Genomic DNA, 16221 nt, shown 5'->3' on the forward strand with positions numbered 1-16221 from the left:
GAGAGACTGAGGGAGAGGGACTGAGGGAGAGGGACGGAGGGAGGGAGACGGAGGAGGGAGAGAGACGGACGGAGGGAGAGAGAGACACGGCGGGAGAGGGGCGGAGGGAGGGAGACGGAGGGAGAGACACGGCGGGAGAGGGACGGAGGGAGGGAGACGGCAGGAGAGGGACGGACGGCGGGAGAGGGACGGAGGGAGAGACACGGCAGGAGAGGGACGGACGGCGGGAGAGGGACGGAGGGAGAGACACGGCAGGAGAGGGACGGAGGGAGGGAGACGGCAGGAGAGGGGGGGGGATGAGGGACGGAGGGAGAGACACGGCAGGAGAGGGACGGAGGGGCATGGGAGAGGGACGGAGGGAGAGACACGGCAGGAGAGGGACGGACGATGAGGGAGAGGGACGGAGGGAGAGACACGGCAGGAGAGGGACAGATGAGGACCGGGGGGAGGGACGGAGGGAGAGACACGGCAGGAGAGGGACGGAGGGAGGGAGATGGAGGGAGATGAGGGGGGGAAACAGTTGAGACGGAGAGAGTTGAGACGAGGGAGATGAGAGATGAGATTATTATTATTTTTTATTTTTTTACAGCTGATTGGTATTTTGGGGCACTAGAGCAAACCCGTAGACATGAGAGGGACCGGGAGGGGCATGGGCTACAGATGAGGGAGTGGCATGGGCTACAGATGAGGGACCAGGAGGGGCATGGGCTACAGATGAGGGACCGGGAGGGGCATGGGCTACAGATGAGGGACCGGGAGGGGCATGGGCTACAGATGAGGGTGGGGCATGGGCTACAGATGAGGGAGGGGCATGGGCTACAGATGAGGGAGGGGCATGGGCTACAGATGAGGGAGGGGCATGGGCTACATGGGCTGGGCTACAGATGAGGGACCGGGAGGGGCATGGGCTACAGATGAGGGACCGGGAGGGGCATGGGCAACAGATGAGGGACCGGGAGGGGCATGGGCTACAGATGAGGGACCGGGAGTGGCATGGGCTACAGATGAGGGACCGGGATGGGCATGGGCTACAGATGAGGGACCGGGAGTGGCATGGGCTACAGATGAGGGAGTGGCATGGGCTACAGATGAGGGACCGGGAGGGGCATGGGCTACAGATGAGGGACCGGGAGGGGAATGGGCTACAGATGAGGGACCGGGAGGGGCATGGGCTACAGATGAGGGACCGGGAGGGGCATGGGCTACAGATGAGGGAGGGGGGCTACATGGGCTACAGATGAGGGACCGGGAGGGGCATGGGCTACAGATGAGGGACCGGGAGGGGCATGGGCTACAGATGAGGGACCGGGAGGGGCATGGGCTACAGATGAGGGACCGGGAGGGGCATGGGCTACAGATGAGGGACCGGGAGTGGCATGGGCTACAGATGAGGGACCGGGAGTGGCATGGGCTACAGATGAGGGACCGGGAGGGGCATGGGCTACAGATGAGGGACCGGGAGGGGCATGGGCTACAGATGAGGGACCGGGAGGGGCATGGGCTACAGATGAGGGACCGGGAGGGGCATGGGCTACAGATGAGGGACCGGGAGGGGCATGGGCTACAGATGAGGGACCGGGAGGGGCATGGGCTACAGATGAGGGACCGGGAGGGGCATGGGCTACAGATGAGGGAGTGGCATGGGCTACAGATGAGGGACCGGGAGGGGCATGGGCTACAGATGAGGGACCGGGAGGGGCATGGGCTACAGATGAGGGACCGGGAGTGGCATGGGCTACAGATGAGGGACCGGGAGAGGCATGGGCTACAGATGAGGGACCGGGAGTGGCATGGGCTACAGATGAGGGACCGGGAGGGGCATGGGCTACAGATGAGGGACCGGGAGGGGCATGGGCTACAGATGAGGGACCGGGAGTGGCATGGGCTACAGATGAGGGAGTGGCATGGGCTACAGATGAGGGACCGGCATGGGCTACAGATGAGGGACCGGGAGGGGCATGGGCTACAGATGAGGGAGAGGCATGGGCTACAGATGAGGGACCGGGAGGGGCATGGGCTACAGATGAGGGAGGACCGGGAGGGGCATGGGCTACAGATGAGGGACCGGGAGGGGCATGGGCTACAGATGAGGGACCGGGAGGGGCATGGGCTACAGATGAGGGACCGGGAGGGGCATGGGCTACAGATGAGGGACCGGGAGGGAGGGCATGGGCTACAGATGAGGGACCGGGAGGGGCATGGGCTACAGATGAGGGACCGGGAGGGGCATGGGCTACAGATGAGGGACCGGAGGGAGGGGCATGGGCTACAGATGAGGGACCGGGAGGGGCATGGGCTACAGATGAGGGACCGGGAGGGGCATGGGCTACAGATGAGGGACCGGGGGAGGGAGGGCATGGGCTACAGATGAGGGACCGGGAGGGGCATGGGCTACAGATGAGGGACCGGGAGGGCATGGGCTACAGATGAGGGACCGGGAGGGGCATGGGCTACAGATGAGGGACCGGGAGGGGCATGGGCTACAGATGTGGGACCGGGAGGGGCATGGGCTACAGATGAGGGACCGGGAGGGGCATGGGCTACAGATGAGGGACCGGGAGGGGCATGGGCTACAGATGAGGGACCGGGAGGGGCATGGGCTACAGATGAGGGACCGGGAGGGGCATGGGCTACAGATGAGGGACCGGGAGGGGCATGGGCTACAGATGAGGGACCGGGAGGGGCATGGGCTACAGATGAGGGACCGGGAGGGGCATGGGCTACAGATGAGGGACCGGGAGGGGCATGGGCTACAGATGAGGGACCGGGAGGGGCATGGGCTACAGATGAGGGACCGGGAGGGGCATGGGCTACAGATGAGGGACCGGGAGGGGCATGGGCTACAGATGAGGGACCGGGAGACCGGGAGGGCATGGGCTACAGATGAGGGACCGGGAGGGGCATGGGCTACAGATGAGGGACCGGGAGGGGCATGGGCTACAGATGAGGGACCGGGAGGGGCATGGGCTACAGATGAGGGACCGGGAGGGGCATGGGCTACAGATGAGGGACCGGGAGGGGCATGGGCTACAGATGAGGGACCGGGAGGGGCATGGGCTACAGATGAGGGACCGGGAGGGGCATGGGCTACAGATGAGGGACCGGAGGGGCATGGGCTACAGATGAGGGACCGGAGTGGGGACATGGGCTACAGATGAGGGACCGGGAGGGCATGGGCTACAGATGAGGGACCGGGAGTGGCATGGGCTACAGATGAGGGACCGGGAGGTCATGGGCTACAGATGAGGGACCGGGAGGGGCATGGGCTACAGATGAGGGACCGGGAGGGGCATGGGCTACAGATGAGGGACCGGGAGGGGCATGGGCTACAGATGAGGGACCGGGAGGGCATGGGCTACAGATGAGGGACCGGGAGGGGCATGGGCTACAGATGAGGGACCGGGAGGGGCATGGGCTACAGATGAGGGACCGGGAGGGGCATGGGCTACAGATGAGGGACCGGGAGGGGCATGGGCTACAGATGAGGGACCGGAGTGGCATGGGCTACAGATGAGGGACCGGGAGGGGCATGGGCTACAGATGAGGGACCGGGAGGGGCATGGGCTACAGATGAGGGACCGGGAGGGCATGGGCTACAGATGAGGGACCGGAGGGGCATGGGCTACAGATGAGGGACCGGGAGGGGCATGGGCTACAGATGAGGGACCGGGAGGGCATGGGCTACAGATGAGGGACCGGGAGGGGCATGGGGACTGGGCAGATGAGGGACCGGGAGGGCATGGGCTACAGATGAGGGACCGGGAGGGGCATGGGCTACAGATGAGGGACCGGGAGGGGCATGGGCTACAGATGAGGGACTACAGGGAGAGGGCATGGGCTACAGATGAGGGACCGGGAGGGGCATGGGCTACAGATGAGGGACCGGGAGGGGCATGGGCTACAGATGAGGGACCGGGAGGGGCATGGGCTACAGATGAGGGACCGGGAGGGTATGGGCTACGATGAGGAGGGGGCATGGGCTACAGATGAGGGACCGGGAGGGGCATGGGCTACAGATGAGGGACCGGGAGGGGCATGGGCTACAGATGAGGGACCGGGAGGGGCATGGGCTACAGATGAGGGACCGGGAGGGGCATGGGCTACAGATGAGGGACCGGGAGGGGCATGGGCTACAGATGAGGGACCGGGAGGGGCATGGGCTACAGATGAGGGACCGGGAGTGGCATGGGCTACAGATGAGGGACCGGGAGATGGGGACCGGGAGGGAGCATGGGCAGATGAGGGACCGGGAGGGGCATGGGCTACAGATGAGGGACCGGGAGGGCATGGGCTACAGATGAGGGACCGGGAGGGGCATGGGCTACAGATGAGGGACCGGGAGGGCATGGGCTACAGATGAGGGACCGGGAGGGGCATGGGCTACAGATGAGGGACCGGGAGGGGCATGGGCTACAGATGAGGGACCGGGAGGGGCATGGGCTACAGATGAGGGACCGGGAGTGGCATGGGCTACAGATGAGGGACCGGGAGGGCATGGGCTACAGATGAGGGACCGGGAGGGGCATGGGCTACAGATGAGGGAGTGGCATGGGCATGGGCAGATGAGGGACCGGGAGGGCATGGGCTACAGATGAGGGACCGGGAGGGCATGGGCTACAGATGAGGGACCGGGAGGGGCATGGGCTACAGATGAGGGACCGGGAGGGGCATGGGCTACAGATGAGGGAGGGGATGGGCTACAGATGAGGGACCGGGAGTGGCATGGGCTACAGATGAGGGGAGTGGCATGGGCTACAGATGAGGGACCGGGAGGGGCATGGGCTACAGATGAGGGACCGGGAGTGGCATGGGCTACAGATGAGGGAGGGAGGCATGGGCTACAGATGAGGGACCGGGAGGGGCATGGGCTACAGATGAGGGACCGGGAGGGGCATGGGCTACAGATGAGGGACCGGGAGGGGCATGGGCTACAGAGGAGGGACCTACAGGAGAGGGGCATGGGCTACAGATGAGGGACCGGGAGGGGCATGGCTACAGATGAGGGACCGGGAGGGGCATGGGCTACAGATGAGGGAGGGGCATGGGCTACAGATGAGGGACCGGGAGGGGCATGGGCTACAGATGAGGGACCGGGAGGGGCATGGGCTACAGATGAGGGACCGGGAGGGGCATGGGCTACAGATGAGGGACCGGGAGGGGCATGGGCTACAGATGAGGGACCGGGAGGGGCATGGGCTACAGATGAGGGACCGGGAGGGGCATGGGCTACAGATGAGGGACCGGGAGGGGCATGGGCTACAGATGAGGGACCGGGAGGGGCATGGGCTACAGATGAGGGACCGGGAGGGCATGGGCTACAGATGAGGGACCGGGAGGGGCATGGGCTACAGATGAGGGACCGGGAGGGGCATGGGCTACAGATGAGGGACCGGGAGTGGCATGGGCTACAGATGAGGGACCGGGAGGGGCATGGGCTACAGATGAGGGACCGGGAGGGGCATGGGCTACAGATGAGGGACCGGGAGGGGGCATGGGCTACAGATGAGGGACCGGGAGGGGCATGGGCTACAGATGAGGGACCGGGAGGGGCATGGGCTACAGATGAGGGACCGGGAGGGGCATGGGCTACAGATGAGGGACCGGGAGGCATGGGCTACAGATGAGGGACAGGGCATGGGCTACAGATGAGGGACCGGGAGGGGCATGGGCTACAGATGAGGGACCGGGAGGGGCATGGGCTACAGATGAGGGACCGGGAGGGGCATGGGCTACAGATGAGGGACCGGGAGGGCATGGGCTACAGATGAGGGACCGGGAGGGGCATGGGCTACAGATGAGGGACCGGGAGGGGGCATGGGCTACAGATGAGGGACCGGAGGGGCATGGGCTACAGATGAGGGACCGGGAGGGGCATGGGCTACAGATGAGGGACCGGAGGGGCATGGGCTACAGATGAGGGACCGGGAGGGGCATGGGCTACAGATGAGGGACCGGCATGGGCTATGGGCTACAGATGAGGGACCGGGAGGGGCATGGGCTACAGATGAGGGACCGGGAGGGGCATGGGCTACAGATGAGGGAGGATGGGACAGATGAGGGACCGGGAGGGGCATGGGCCACAGATGAGGGACCGGGAGGGGCATGGGCTACAGATGAGGGACTACAGATGAGGGACCGGAGGGGCATGGGCTACAGATGAGGGACCGGGAGTGGCATGGGCTACAGATGAGGGAGTGGCATGGGCTACAGATGAGGGACCGGGAGGGGCATGGGCTACAGATGAGGGACCGGGAGTGGCATGGGCTACAGATGAGGGAGTGGCATGGGCTACAGATGAGGGACCGGGAGGGGCATGGGCTACAGATGAGGGACCGGGAGGGGCATGGGCTACAGATGAGGGACCGGGAGGGTCATGGGCTACAGATGAGGGACCGGGAGGGGCATGGGCTACAGATGAGGGAGGGAGGGCATGGGCTACAGATGAGGGACCGGGAGGGGCATGGGCTACAGATGAGGGAGGAGGCATGGGCTACAGATGAGGGACCGGGAGGGGCATGGGCTACAGATGAGGGACCGGGAGGGGCATGGGCTACAGATGAGGGACCGGGAGGGGCATGGGCTACAGATGAGGGAGGGGCATGGGCTACAGATGAGGGACCGGGAGTGGCATGGGCTACAGATGAGGGACCGGGAGGGGCATGGGCTACAGATGAGGGACCGGGAGTGGCATGGGCTACAGATGAGGGAGGGGCATGGGCTACAGATGAGGGACCGGGAGGGGCATGGGCTACAGATGAGGGAGTGGCATGGGCTACAGATGAGGGACCGGGAGGGGCATGGGCTACAGATGAGGGACCGGGAGGGGCATGGGCTACAGATGAGGGACCGGGAGGGCATGGGCTACAGATGAGGGACCGGGAGGGGCATGGGCTACAGATGAGGGACCGGGAGGGGCATGGGCTACAGATGAGGGACCGGGAGGGGCATGGGCTACAGATGAGGGACCGGGAGGGGCATGGGCTACAGATGAGGGAGTGGCATGGGCTACAGATGAGGGACCGGGAGGGGCATGGGCTACAGATGAGGGACCGGGAGGGGCATGGGCTACAGATGAGGGACCGGGAGGGGCATGGGCTACAGATGAGGGACCGGGAGGGGCATGGGCTACAGATGAGGGACCGGGAGGGGCATGGGCTACAGATGAGGGACCGGGAGGGGCATGGGCTACAGATGAGGGACCGGGAGGGGCATGGGCTACAGATGAGGGACCGGGAGGGGCATGGGCTACAGATGAGGGACCGGGAGTGGCATGGGCTACAGATGAGGGACCGGGAGGGGCATGGGCTACAGATGAGGGACCGGGAGGGCATGGGCTACAGATGAGGGACCGGGAGGGGCATGGGCTACAGATGAGGGACCGGGAGGGGCATGGGCTACAGATGAGGGACCGGGAGGGGCATGGGCTACAGATGAGGGACCGGGAGGGGCATGGGCTACAGATGAGGGACCGGGAGGGGCATGGGCTACAGATGAGGGAGGGGGATGGGCTACAGATGAGGGACCGAGAGGGGCATGGGCTACAGATGAGGGACCGGGAGTGGCATGGGCTACAGATGAGGGAGTGGCATGGGCTACAGATGAGGGACCGGGAGGGGCATGGGCTACAGATGAGGGACCGGGAGGGGCATGGGCTACAGATGAGGGACCGGGAGGGGCATGGGCTACAGATGAGGGACCGAGGGGGCATGGGCTACAGATGAGGGACCGGGAGGGCATGGGCTACAGATGAGGGAGTGGCATGGGCTACAGATGAGGGACCGGGAGGGAGGGCATGGGCTACAGATGAGGGACCGGGAGGGGCATGGGCTACAGATGAGGGACCGGGAGGGGCATGGGCTACAGATGAGGGACCGGGAGGGGAATGGGCTACAGATGAGGGACCGGGAGGGGCATGGGCTACAGATGAGGGAGTGGCATGGGCTACAGATGAGAGACCGGGAGGGGCATGGGCTACAGATGAGGGACCGGGAGGGGCATGGGCTACAGATGAGGGAGTGGCATGGGCTACAGATGAGGGACCGGGAGTGGCATGGGCGACAGATGAGGGACCGGGAGGGTTATGGGCTACAGAAGAGGGACCGGGAGGGGCATGGGCTACAGATGAGGGACCGGGAGGGGCATGGGCTACAGATGAGGGACGGCCTGAAAGTATAGAGTGGTAATCATGCAATTACAGTATGAGGCGGAAGTGGTGAGGAAGTCGAATGGGGGATTAGCGAGCCAGGGGAAGTGGGGTGGGAAGTCGAATGGGGGTAATTAGCAAGCCAGGGGAAGTGGGGAGGGAAGTCGAATGGGGGGGGGAGATTAGCGAGCCAGTGGAAGTGGGGAGGAAGTCGAATGGGGGATTAGCGAGCCAGGGAAGTGGGGAGGGAAGTCGAATGGGGGGATTAGCGAGCCAGGGGAAGTGGGGGAGGGAATTCTAATGGGGGGATTAGCGAGCCATGGGAAGTGGGGAGGGAAGTCGAATGGGGGGATTAGCGAGCCAGGGAAGTGGGAGGGAAGTCGAATGGGGGTGATTAGCGAGCCAGGGGTAGTGGGGAGGGAAGTCTAATGGGGGGATTAGCGAGCCAGGGAAGTCGGGAGGGAAGTCGAATGGGGGGATTAGCGAGCCAGGGGAAGTGGGGAGGGAAGTCGAACGTGGGGGATTAGCGAGCCAGGGGAAGTGGGGAGGGAAATCGAATGGGGGGGATTAGCGAGCCAGGGGAAGTGGGGAGGGAAGTCGAATGGGGGGATTAGCGAGCCAGGGAAGTGGGGAGGGAAATCGAATGGGGGGATTAGCGAGCCAGGGAAGTGGGGAGGGAAGTTGAATGGGGAGGATTAGCGAGCCAGGGGAAGTGGGGAGGGAAGTCGAATGGGGGGGATTAGCGAGACAGGGGAAGTGGGGAGGGAAGTCGAATGGGGGGGATTAGCGAGCTAGGGTCCAAAGTGCGCTTTTCCAAGCAGGATGGCGAGGGCAGGGGCTGGATGAGGGAGTGTGGCCTCATTGGGCTCTCCTCTCTGGGCCCCAGCGGGGAGTTCATTATCTCCGTAGTGCTCCACGGTGGCACGCGAGGTTCCGGGCTGTGGCTTCCAGCCCAGAGAAAGAGAGGGAGGATATGAACCATGAGGGAGGGTTAATCTCATCTCCGGGCTGAAGCTACACTGAGCTCTTTCTCTCCATTGATAAAGTGGCTAGTTTTTGTGTTGCTAGTTCGAGTGGCGAAACAAAACAGGTTACCAGAAATAGACCAGACGGATCCTGTGTTCAGTTTGGCTGAAATGGGTTGGTGATAAACGTTGGATCGATCTTTCCCAGCAGTGCATCATTGATTTAATTAATCCATGGCACAGGGAAACATCCTCTCAGGGTTCTTGGCAAGGGGCCAATACAAATATACAGTAGTGCACGAGAGCACATAGCCTTTGACATAAAGTTTTCCAGGCATTGTCTAACAAGTGGGGTTCCTTTTAGCAGGCAACATAATGAACATGAACGCTTGTAGAAACACAACTCATACCACTGACTGGGAGAAATGTTTCCATCCAGGAGGAAGAGAAGGATGGAGGGATGACTTGTTCTCGAGATTTCTCTCTCACTCAGCCTCTGAGGAGCTGTCCCCAGGTCACCTACTGACTGTCCCCAGGTCACCTACTGACTGTCACCTGGTCACCTACTGACTGTCCCCAGGTCACCTACTGACTGTCACCTACTGACTGTCACCTAGTCACCTACTGACTGCCACCTAGTCACCTACTGACTATCCCCAGGTCACCTACTGATGTCACCTAGTCACCTAGTGACTGTCTCCTACTGACTACCACCTAGTCACCTACTGACTACCACCTAGTCACCTACTGACTGCCACCTAGTCACCTACTGACTGCCACCTAGTCACCCACTGACTGTCACCAGGTCACCCACTGACTGTCACCAGGTCACCCACTGACTGTCACCAGGTCACCTACTGACTATCACCTAGTCACCTACTGACTGCCACCTAGTCACCTACTGACTGTCACCTACTGACTGTCACCTACTGACTGTCACCTAGTCACCTACTGATTGTCACCTAGTGACTGTCACCTAGTCACCTACTGACTGCCACCTGGTCACCCACTGACTGTTACCTGGTCACCCACTGACTGTCACCTGGTCACCTATTGGCTGTCAAATGGTCACCTATTGGCTGTCAAATGGTCACCTACTGACTGTCACCTAGTCACCTACTGACTGTCACCTACTGACTGTCACCAGGTCACCTACTGACTGTCACCAGGTCACCTACTGACTGTCACCAGGTCACCTACTGACTCTCACCTGGTCACCTACTGACTGTCACCTAGTCACCTACGGACCTACGGACTGTCACCTGGTCACCTACTGACTGTCACCTATTGACTGTCACTAGGTCACCTATTGACTGTCACCAGGTCACCTATTGATTGTCACCTACTGACTGTCACCTGGTCACCTACTGACTGTCACCAGGTCACTTATTGATTGTCACCAGGTCACTTATTGATTGTCACCAGGTCACCTACTGACTGTTGCCTCGTCACCTACTGACTGTCACCCAGTCACATACTGACTGTCACCCAGTCACCTACTGACTGTCACCTGGTGACCTACTGACTGTCACCTACTGACTGTCACCTGGTCACCTACTGACTGTCACCTACTGACTGTCACCAGGTCACTTTTTGATTGTCACCTGGTCACCTATTGACTGTCACCTCGTCACCTAGTCATCTTACTAACGGTCACCAGGTCATCTTACTGACTGTCACCCAGTCACCTACTGACTCTCACCTGGTCACCTACTGACTCTCACCAGGTCACCCACTGACTGTCACCAGGTCACCCACTGACTGTCACCAGGTCACCCACTGACTGTCACCAGGTCACCCACTGACTGTCACCAGGTCACCCACTGGCTGTCACCTGGTCACCCACTGACTGTCACCTGGTCACCCACTGGCTGTCACCTGGCCACCTATTGATTGTCACCAGGTCACCTGCTGACTGTCGCCCACTGACTGTCGCCCGGTCACCCACTGACTGTCGCCCGGTCACCCACTGACTGTCGCCCGGTCACCCACTGACTGTCGCCATGTCACCCACTGACTGTCGCCACGTCACCCGCTGACTGTCACCCGCTGACTGTTGCTCGGTCACCTACTGACTCTCCTGGTCACCTACTGACTCTCCTGGTCACCTACTAACTCTCCTGGTCACCTACTGATTGTCACCTGGTCACCTACTGATTGTCACCTGGTCACCTACTGACTATCACCTACTGACTGTCACCTGGTCACCTACTGGCTGTCACCAGGTCACCTACTGGCTGTCACCAGGTCACCTACTGGCTGTCACCAGGTCACCCACTGGCTGTCGCCAGGTCACCCACTGACTGTCACCTGGTCACCTACTGACTGTCACCTGGTCACCCACTGACCCGCACCTGGTCACCCACTGACTGTCACCAGGTCACCCACTGACTGTCACCTGGTCACCCACTGACTGTCACCTGGTCACCCACTGACTGTCACCTGGTCAACCACTGACTGTCACCCACTGACTGTCACCTGGTCAACCACTGACTGTCGCCCGGTCACCCACTGACTGTCGCCCGATCACCCACTGACTGTCGCCCGGTCACCCACTGACTGTCGCCCGGTCACCCACTGACTGTCACCCGCTGACTGTCGCCCGGTCACCTACTGACTCTCCCCTGGTCACCTACTGGCTGTCACCAGGTCACCTACTGGCTGTCACCAGGTCACCTACTGGCTGTCGCCAGGTCACCTACTGGCTGTCGCCAGGTCACCCACTGACTGTCACCCACTGGCTGTCACCAGGTCACCTACTGGCTGTCACCAGGTCACCTACTGGCTGTCGCCAGGTCACCCACTGACTGTCGCCCGGTCATAAAAGATAGGACAGATAAAAGTGGATCCCTGATACACTGTTAGACAAGGCAGAGCATCCTGTTCTCTGGACCCAGTTATTGAGTCCAACCTGCTGCACTGAGAGCTATTTCTAAATCGTAGAAATTCCAAGAACGTTTTTTTGCTCATGTGATATGTGTGTGTGTGACATCTTGGCATTAACAGTTCATGAGTGTGGCGCGTGTACGTGCCCTCAGATTAGATGGGCGTTGAACACTCGGCCCTACAGTACCACACCACAGTAGTATACCGACTGGCCAGACGTGCTCTCATCATCCAAAACCGCAATCACCTAGTTATGAATCTGCCAGATTTCTATTCCTTCTTGACCCTGGTGGACTCAGTGGTTAGAGGCCCAACTGGAAGCACTAGGCTATAATTACTGGCCCTGATAACAGAGGAACCGTTTTAAGCCCTCTGTGTCTGTGGATAATACAGAGAGACAGCGAAATCGGAGAAACTGTATAAGGTGGGACACCGGGAAGCGTTTTGGTTCTGTGCCGTATTGTCTAATGACTTTTTTTCTGCCAGTTGAACTTGTCTGCTGTCCCACCTTATACTGGTCTTCAGTTTAATCAGCTCTGTTGTTTTGGTACCAAGCGGCTAACAACATTCAGATTTTTACATTTTTTTTAAGCTTTAAAGTAGCTGGGGAAGTTTCTTTGCCCAAATGGTGGGTCAGGATTTTCAGGTCTCTCCAGAGATGTTCGATCGGGTTCAAGTCCCGGCTCTGGCTGGGCCACTCAAGGACATTCAGAGACTTGTCCCGAAGCAACTCCTGCATTGTCTTGGCTGTGTGCTTAGGGTCATTGTCCTGTTGGAAGGTGAACCTTCGCCCCAGTATGATGTCCTGAGCGCTCTGGAGCAGGTTTTTATCACGGATCTCTCTGTACTTTGCTCCATTCAACTTTGCCTCGATCCTGACTAGTCTCCCAGTTCCTTCTGCTGAAAAACATCCCCCCAACTTGATGCTGCCACCATGCTTCACCGTAGGGATGGTGCCAGGTTTCCTCCAGACTTGAGTCTTGGCATTCAGGCCAAAGAGTTCAATCTTGGTTTCATCAGACCAGAGAATCTTGTTTCTCATGGTCTGAGAGTCTTTAGGTGCATTTTGTCAAACTCCAAGCAGGCTGTCATGTGCCTTTTACTGAGGAGTGGCTTCTGTCTGGCCACTACCATAAAGGCCTGATTGGTGGAGAGCTGCAGAGATGGTTGTCCTTCTGGGAGGATCTCCCATCTCCACAGAAGAACTCTGGAGCTCTGTCAGAGTGACCATTGAGTTCTTTGTCACCTCCCTGACCAAAGCCCTTCTCCCCCAATTGCTCAGTTTTGCTGGGTGGACAGTTGTAGGAAGAGTCTTGGTGGTTCCTAACTTCTCCCATTTAAGAAGGATGGAGGAAACTGTGTTCTTGAATGCTGCAGACATTTTTTGTACCCTTACCCAGATATGTGCCTGGACACAATCCTGTCTCAGAGCTCTACGGACAATTCCTTCGACCTCATGGCTTGGTTTTTGCTCTGACATGCACTGTCAACTGTGGGACCTTATATAGAGAGCTGTGTCCCGTTCCAAATCATGTCCAATCAATTGAATTTACCACAGGTGGACTCCAATCAAGTTGTAGAAACATCTCAAGGATGATCAATGGAAACAGGATGCACCTGAATTTAATTTAGAGTCTCATAGCAAAGGGTCTTAATACTTATGTAAATAAGGTATTTTTGTTTCTATTTTTAATATTATTATTTTCTAAAAACATGTTTTTGCCTTGTCATTATGGGGTATTGTGTGTAGACTGATGAGGAAAACATGTATTTAATCCATTTTAGAATAAAGCTGTAAAGTAACAAAAAGTGAAGGGGTCTGAATACTTTCTGAATGCACTATATATGATACATCATTGTATACCTAAAGCTACAGTCCAGACCTAGTTTAACAGTAATGCTTCCATCCCTCTCCTTGCCCCATCCTGGGCTCCAACCAGGGAACCTCTGAACACATCAGCACCGGCCTCCCACCAAGCACCGTTACCTATCGCTCCAGAGCAAGGGAAACTAGGTCTCAGAGCGAGTGACGTCACCGATTGAAACGCTACTAGCCCACACCGGTTACGCTAGCTGTAAGGCAGCATTAACCATAACCACCACTCAGGAGAAACAAAGTCATCAATCAGGTTATCCAAGACTCCCACACAACACAGCAAACCACTGGTCAAGGTCCAGACACTATAGACCGAGACAGAGTAGTGAAATGCAAAATGAAAGGTTTGGCTGTTTGTACATGTAAGATGTGTGTTTTGTCCTTGAGGTCTATGTGACTTCAATGCAGAGATGTGTTTTGTACTTGAGGTCTTCCAATGCACACCAGCAGATAGCAAGCCTGACAAATCAGACAAGATGAGATCTTTCACCAGTCTGTATGTGTGTCCACAGTGCAGCCGGAGGGGAGATCTTTCACCAGTGTGTAGCTGAGAGGGACGAGGCCTTCAAAGAGGAGGACATTAAGAGGCTGTTGAGACAGATCCTAGAGGGAGTCTCCTTCCTCCACAGGAACAACGTGGTGCACCTGGACATCAAGGTCAGTCCCTGACCCCTGTTAGACGCTTTACCTTATTTTATTAGGATCCCCATTAGCTGTTACAAAGGCAGCAGCTGCTCTTCCTGGGGTCCAACCATTCATCAACGTTCACCACGTCGCGATTAAAACATTCAGAGGAAGGCTGAATGCGGGGGGGGGTCGATTTCTTTGTCAAAAGAAATCTGTGTAGCAGAAAAAGCCATTTATCTGAACATATATACTGTACTTTCGATCTAGTTTTAGATGTTCAAGAGGTCCATGTAGTTAGTCCCCACTAGACCTCCTCTCTAATGCTGCTGTCCAGTTAGTCCCCACTAGACCTCCTCTCTAATGCTGCTGTCCAGTTAGTCGCCACTAGACCTCCTCTCTAATGCTGCTGTCCAGTTAGTCGCCACTAGACCTCCTCTCTAATGCTGCTGTCCACTTAGTCCCCACTAGACCTCCTCTCTAATGCTGCTGTCCAGTTAGTCCCACTAGACCTCTGTAATGTTGCTGTAGTTAGTCCCCACTAGACCTCTTCTCTAATGCTGCTGTCCAGTTAGTCCCCACTAGAACTCATCTCTAATGCTGCTGTCCAGTTAGTCCCCACTAGACCTCCTCTCTAATGCTGCTGTCCAGTTAGTCCCCACTAGACCTCCTCTCTAATGCTGCTGTCCAGTTAGTCCCCACTAGACCTCCTCTCTAATGCTGCTGTCCAGTTAGTCCAGTTAATGTCCCCACTAGACCTCCTCTCTAATGCTGCTGTCCAAGTTAGTCCCTACTAGACCTCCTCTCTAATGCTAGTGTCCAGTTAGTCCCACTAGACCTCCTCTCTAATGATGCTGTCCAGTTAGTCCCACTAGACCTCCTCTCTAATGCTGCTGTCCAGTTAATCCCCACTAGACCTCCTCTCTAATGCTGCTGTCCAGTTAGTCCCACTAGACCTCCTCTCTAATGCTGCTGTCCAGTTAATCCCCACTAGACCTCCTCTCTAATGCTGCTGTCCAGTTAGTCCCACTAGACCTCCTCTCTAATGCTGCTGTCCAGTTAGTCCCCACTAGACCTCCTCTCTAATGCTGCTGTAGTTAGTCCCCACTAGAACTCCTCTCTAATGCTGCTGTCCAGTTAGTCCCCACTAGACCTCCTCTCTAATGCTGCTGTCCAGTTAGTCCCCACTAGACCTCCTCTCTAAGGCTGCTGTCCAGTTAGTCCCCACTAGACCTCCTCTCTAATGCTGCTGTCCAGTTAGTCCCCACTAGACCTCCTCTCTAATGCTGTCCATTTAGTCCCCAATAGACCTCCTCTCTAATGCTGCTGTCCAGTTAGTCCCCACTAGACATCTCTAATGCTGCTCTCCAGTTAGTCCCCGCTAGACCTACTCTCTAATGCTGCTGTCCAGTTAGTCCCCACTAGACCTCCTCTCTAATGCTGCTGTCCAGTTAGTCCCCACTAGACCTCCTCTCTAATGCTGCTGTCCAGTTAGTCCCCACTAGACCTCCTCTCTAATGCTGCTGTCCAGTTAGTCCCCACTAGACCTCCTCTCTAATGCTGCTGTCCAGTTAGTCCCCACTAGACCTCCTCTCTAATGCTGCTGTCCAGTTAGTCCCCACTAGACCTCCTCTCTAATGCTGCTGTCCAGTTAGTCCCACTAGACCTCCTCTCTAATGCTGCTGTCCAGTTAGTCCCCACTAGACCTCCTCTCTAATGCTGCTGTC

At 58.3% G+C, this 16221-nt stretch overlaps 1 protein-coding gene across 1 annotated transcript in view; it reads left to right on the top strand.

Annotated features, from left to right (window-relative positions):
• Positions 1-16221, top strand: part of LOC115120811 (serine/threonine-protein kinase 17A-like) — a 67662-nt gene that overhangs the window by 36660 nt on the left and 14781 nt on the right. The window contains exon 3 of the mRNA XM_065006901.1: positions 14383-14527. Within this exon, the coding sequence (XP_064862973.1) occupies positions 14383-14527 (145 nt within the window). The remainder of the gene's footprint in view (positions 1-14382; positions 14528-16221) is intronic.

The sequence above is a fragment of the Oncorhynchus nerka genome, linkage group LG22 (assembly GCF_034236695.1).
Source record: "Oncorhynchus nerka isolate Pitt River linkage group LG22, Oner_Uvic_2.0, whole genome shotgun sequence".
NCBI lineage: Eukaryota > Metazoa > Chordata > Actinopteri > Salmoniformes > Salmonidae > Oncorhynchus > Oncorhynchus nerka.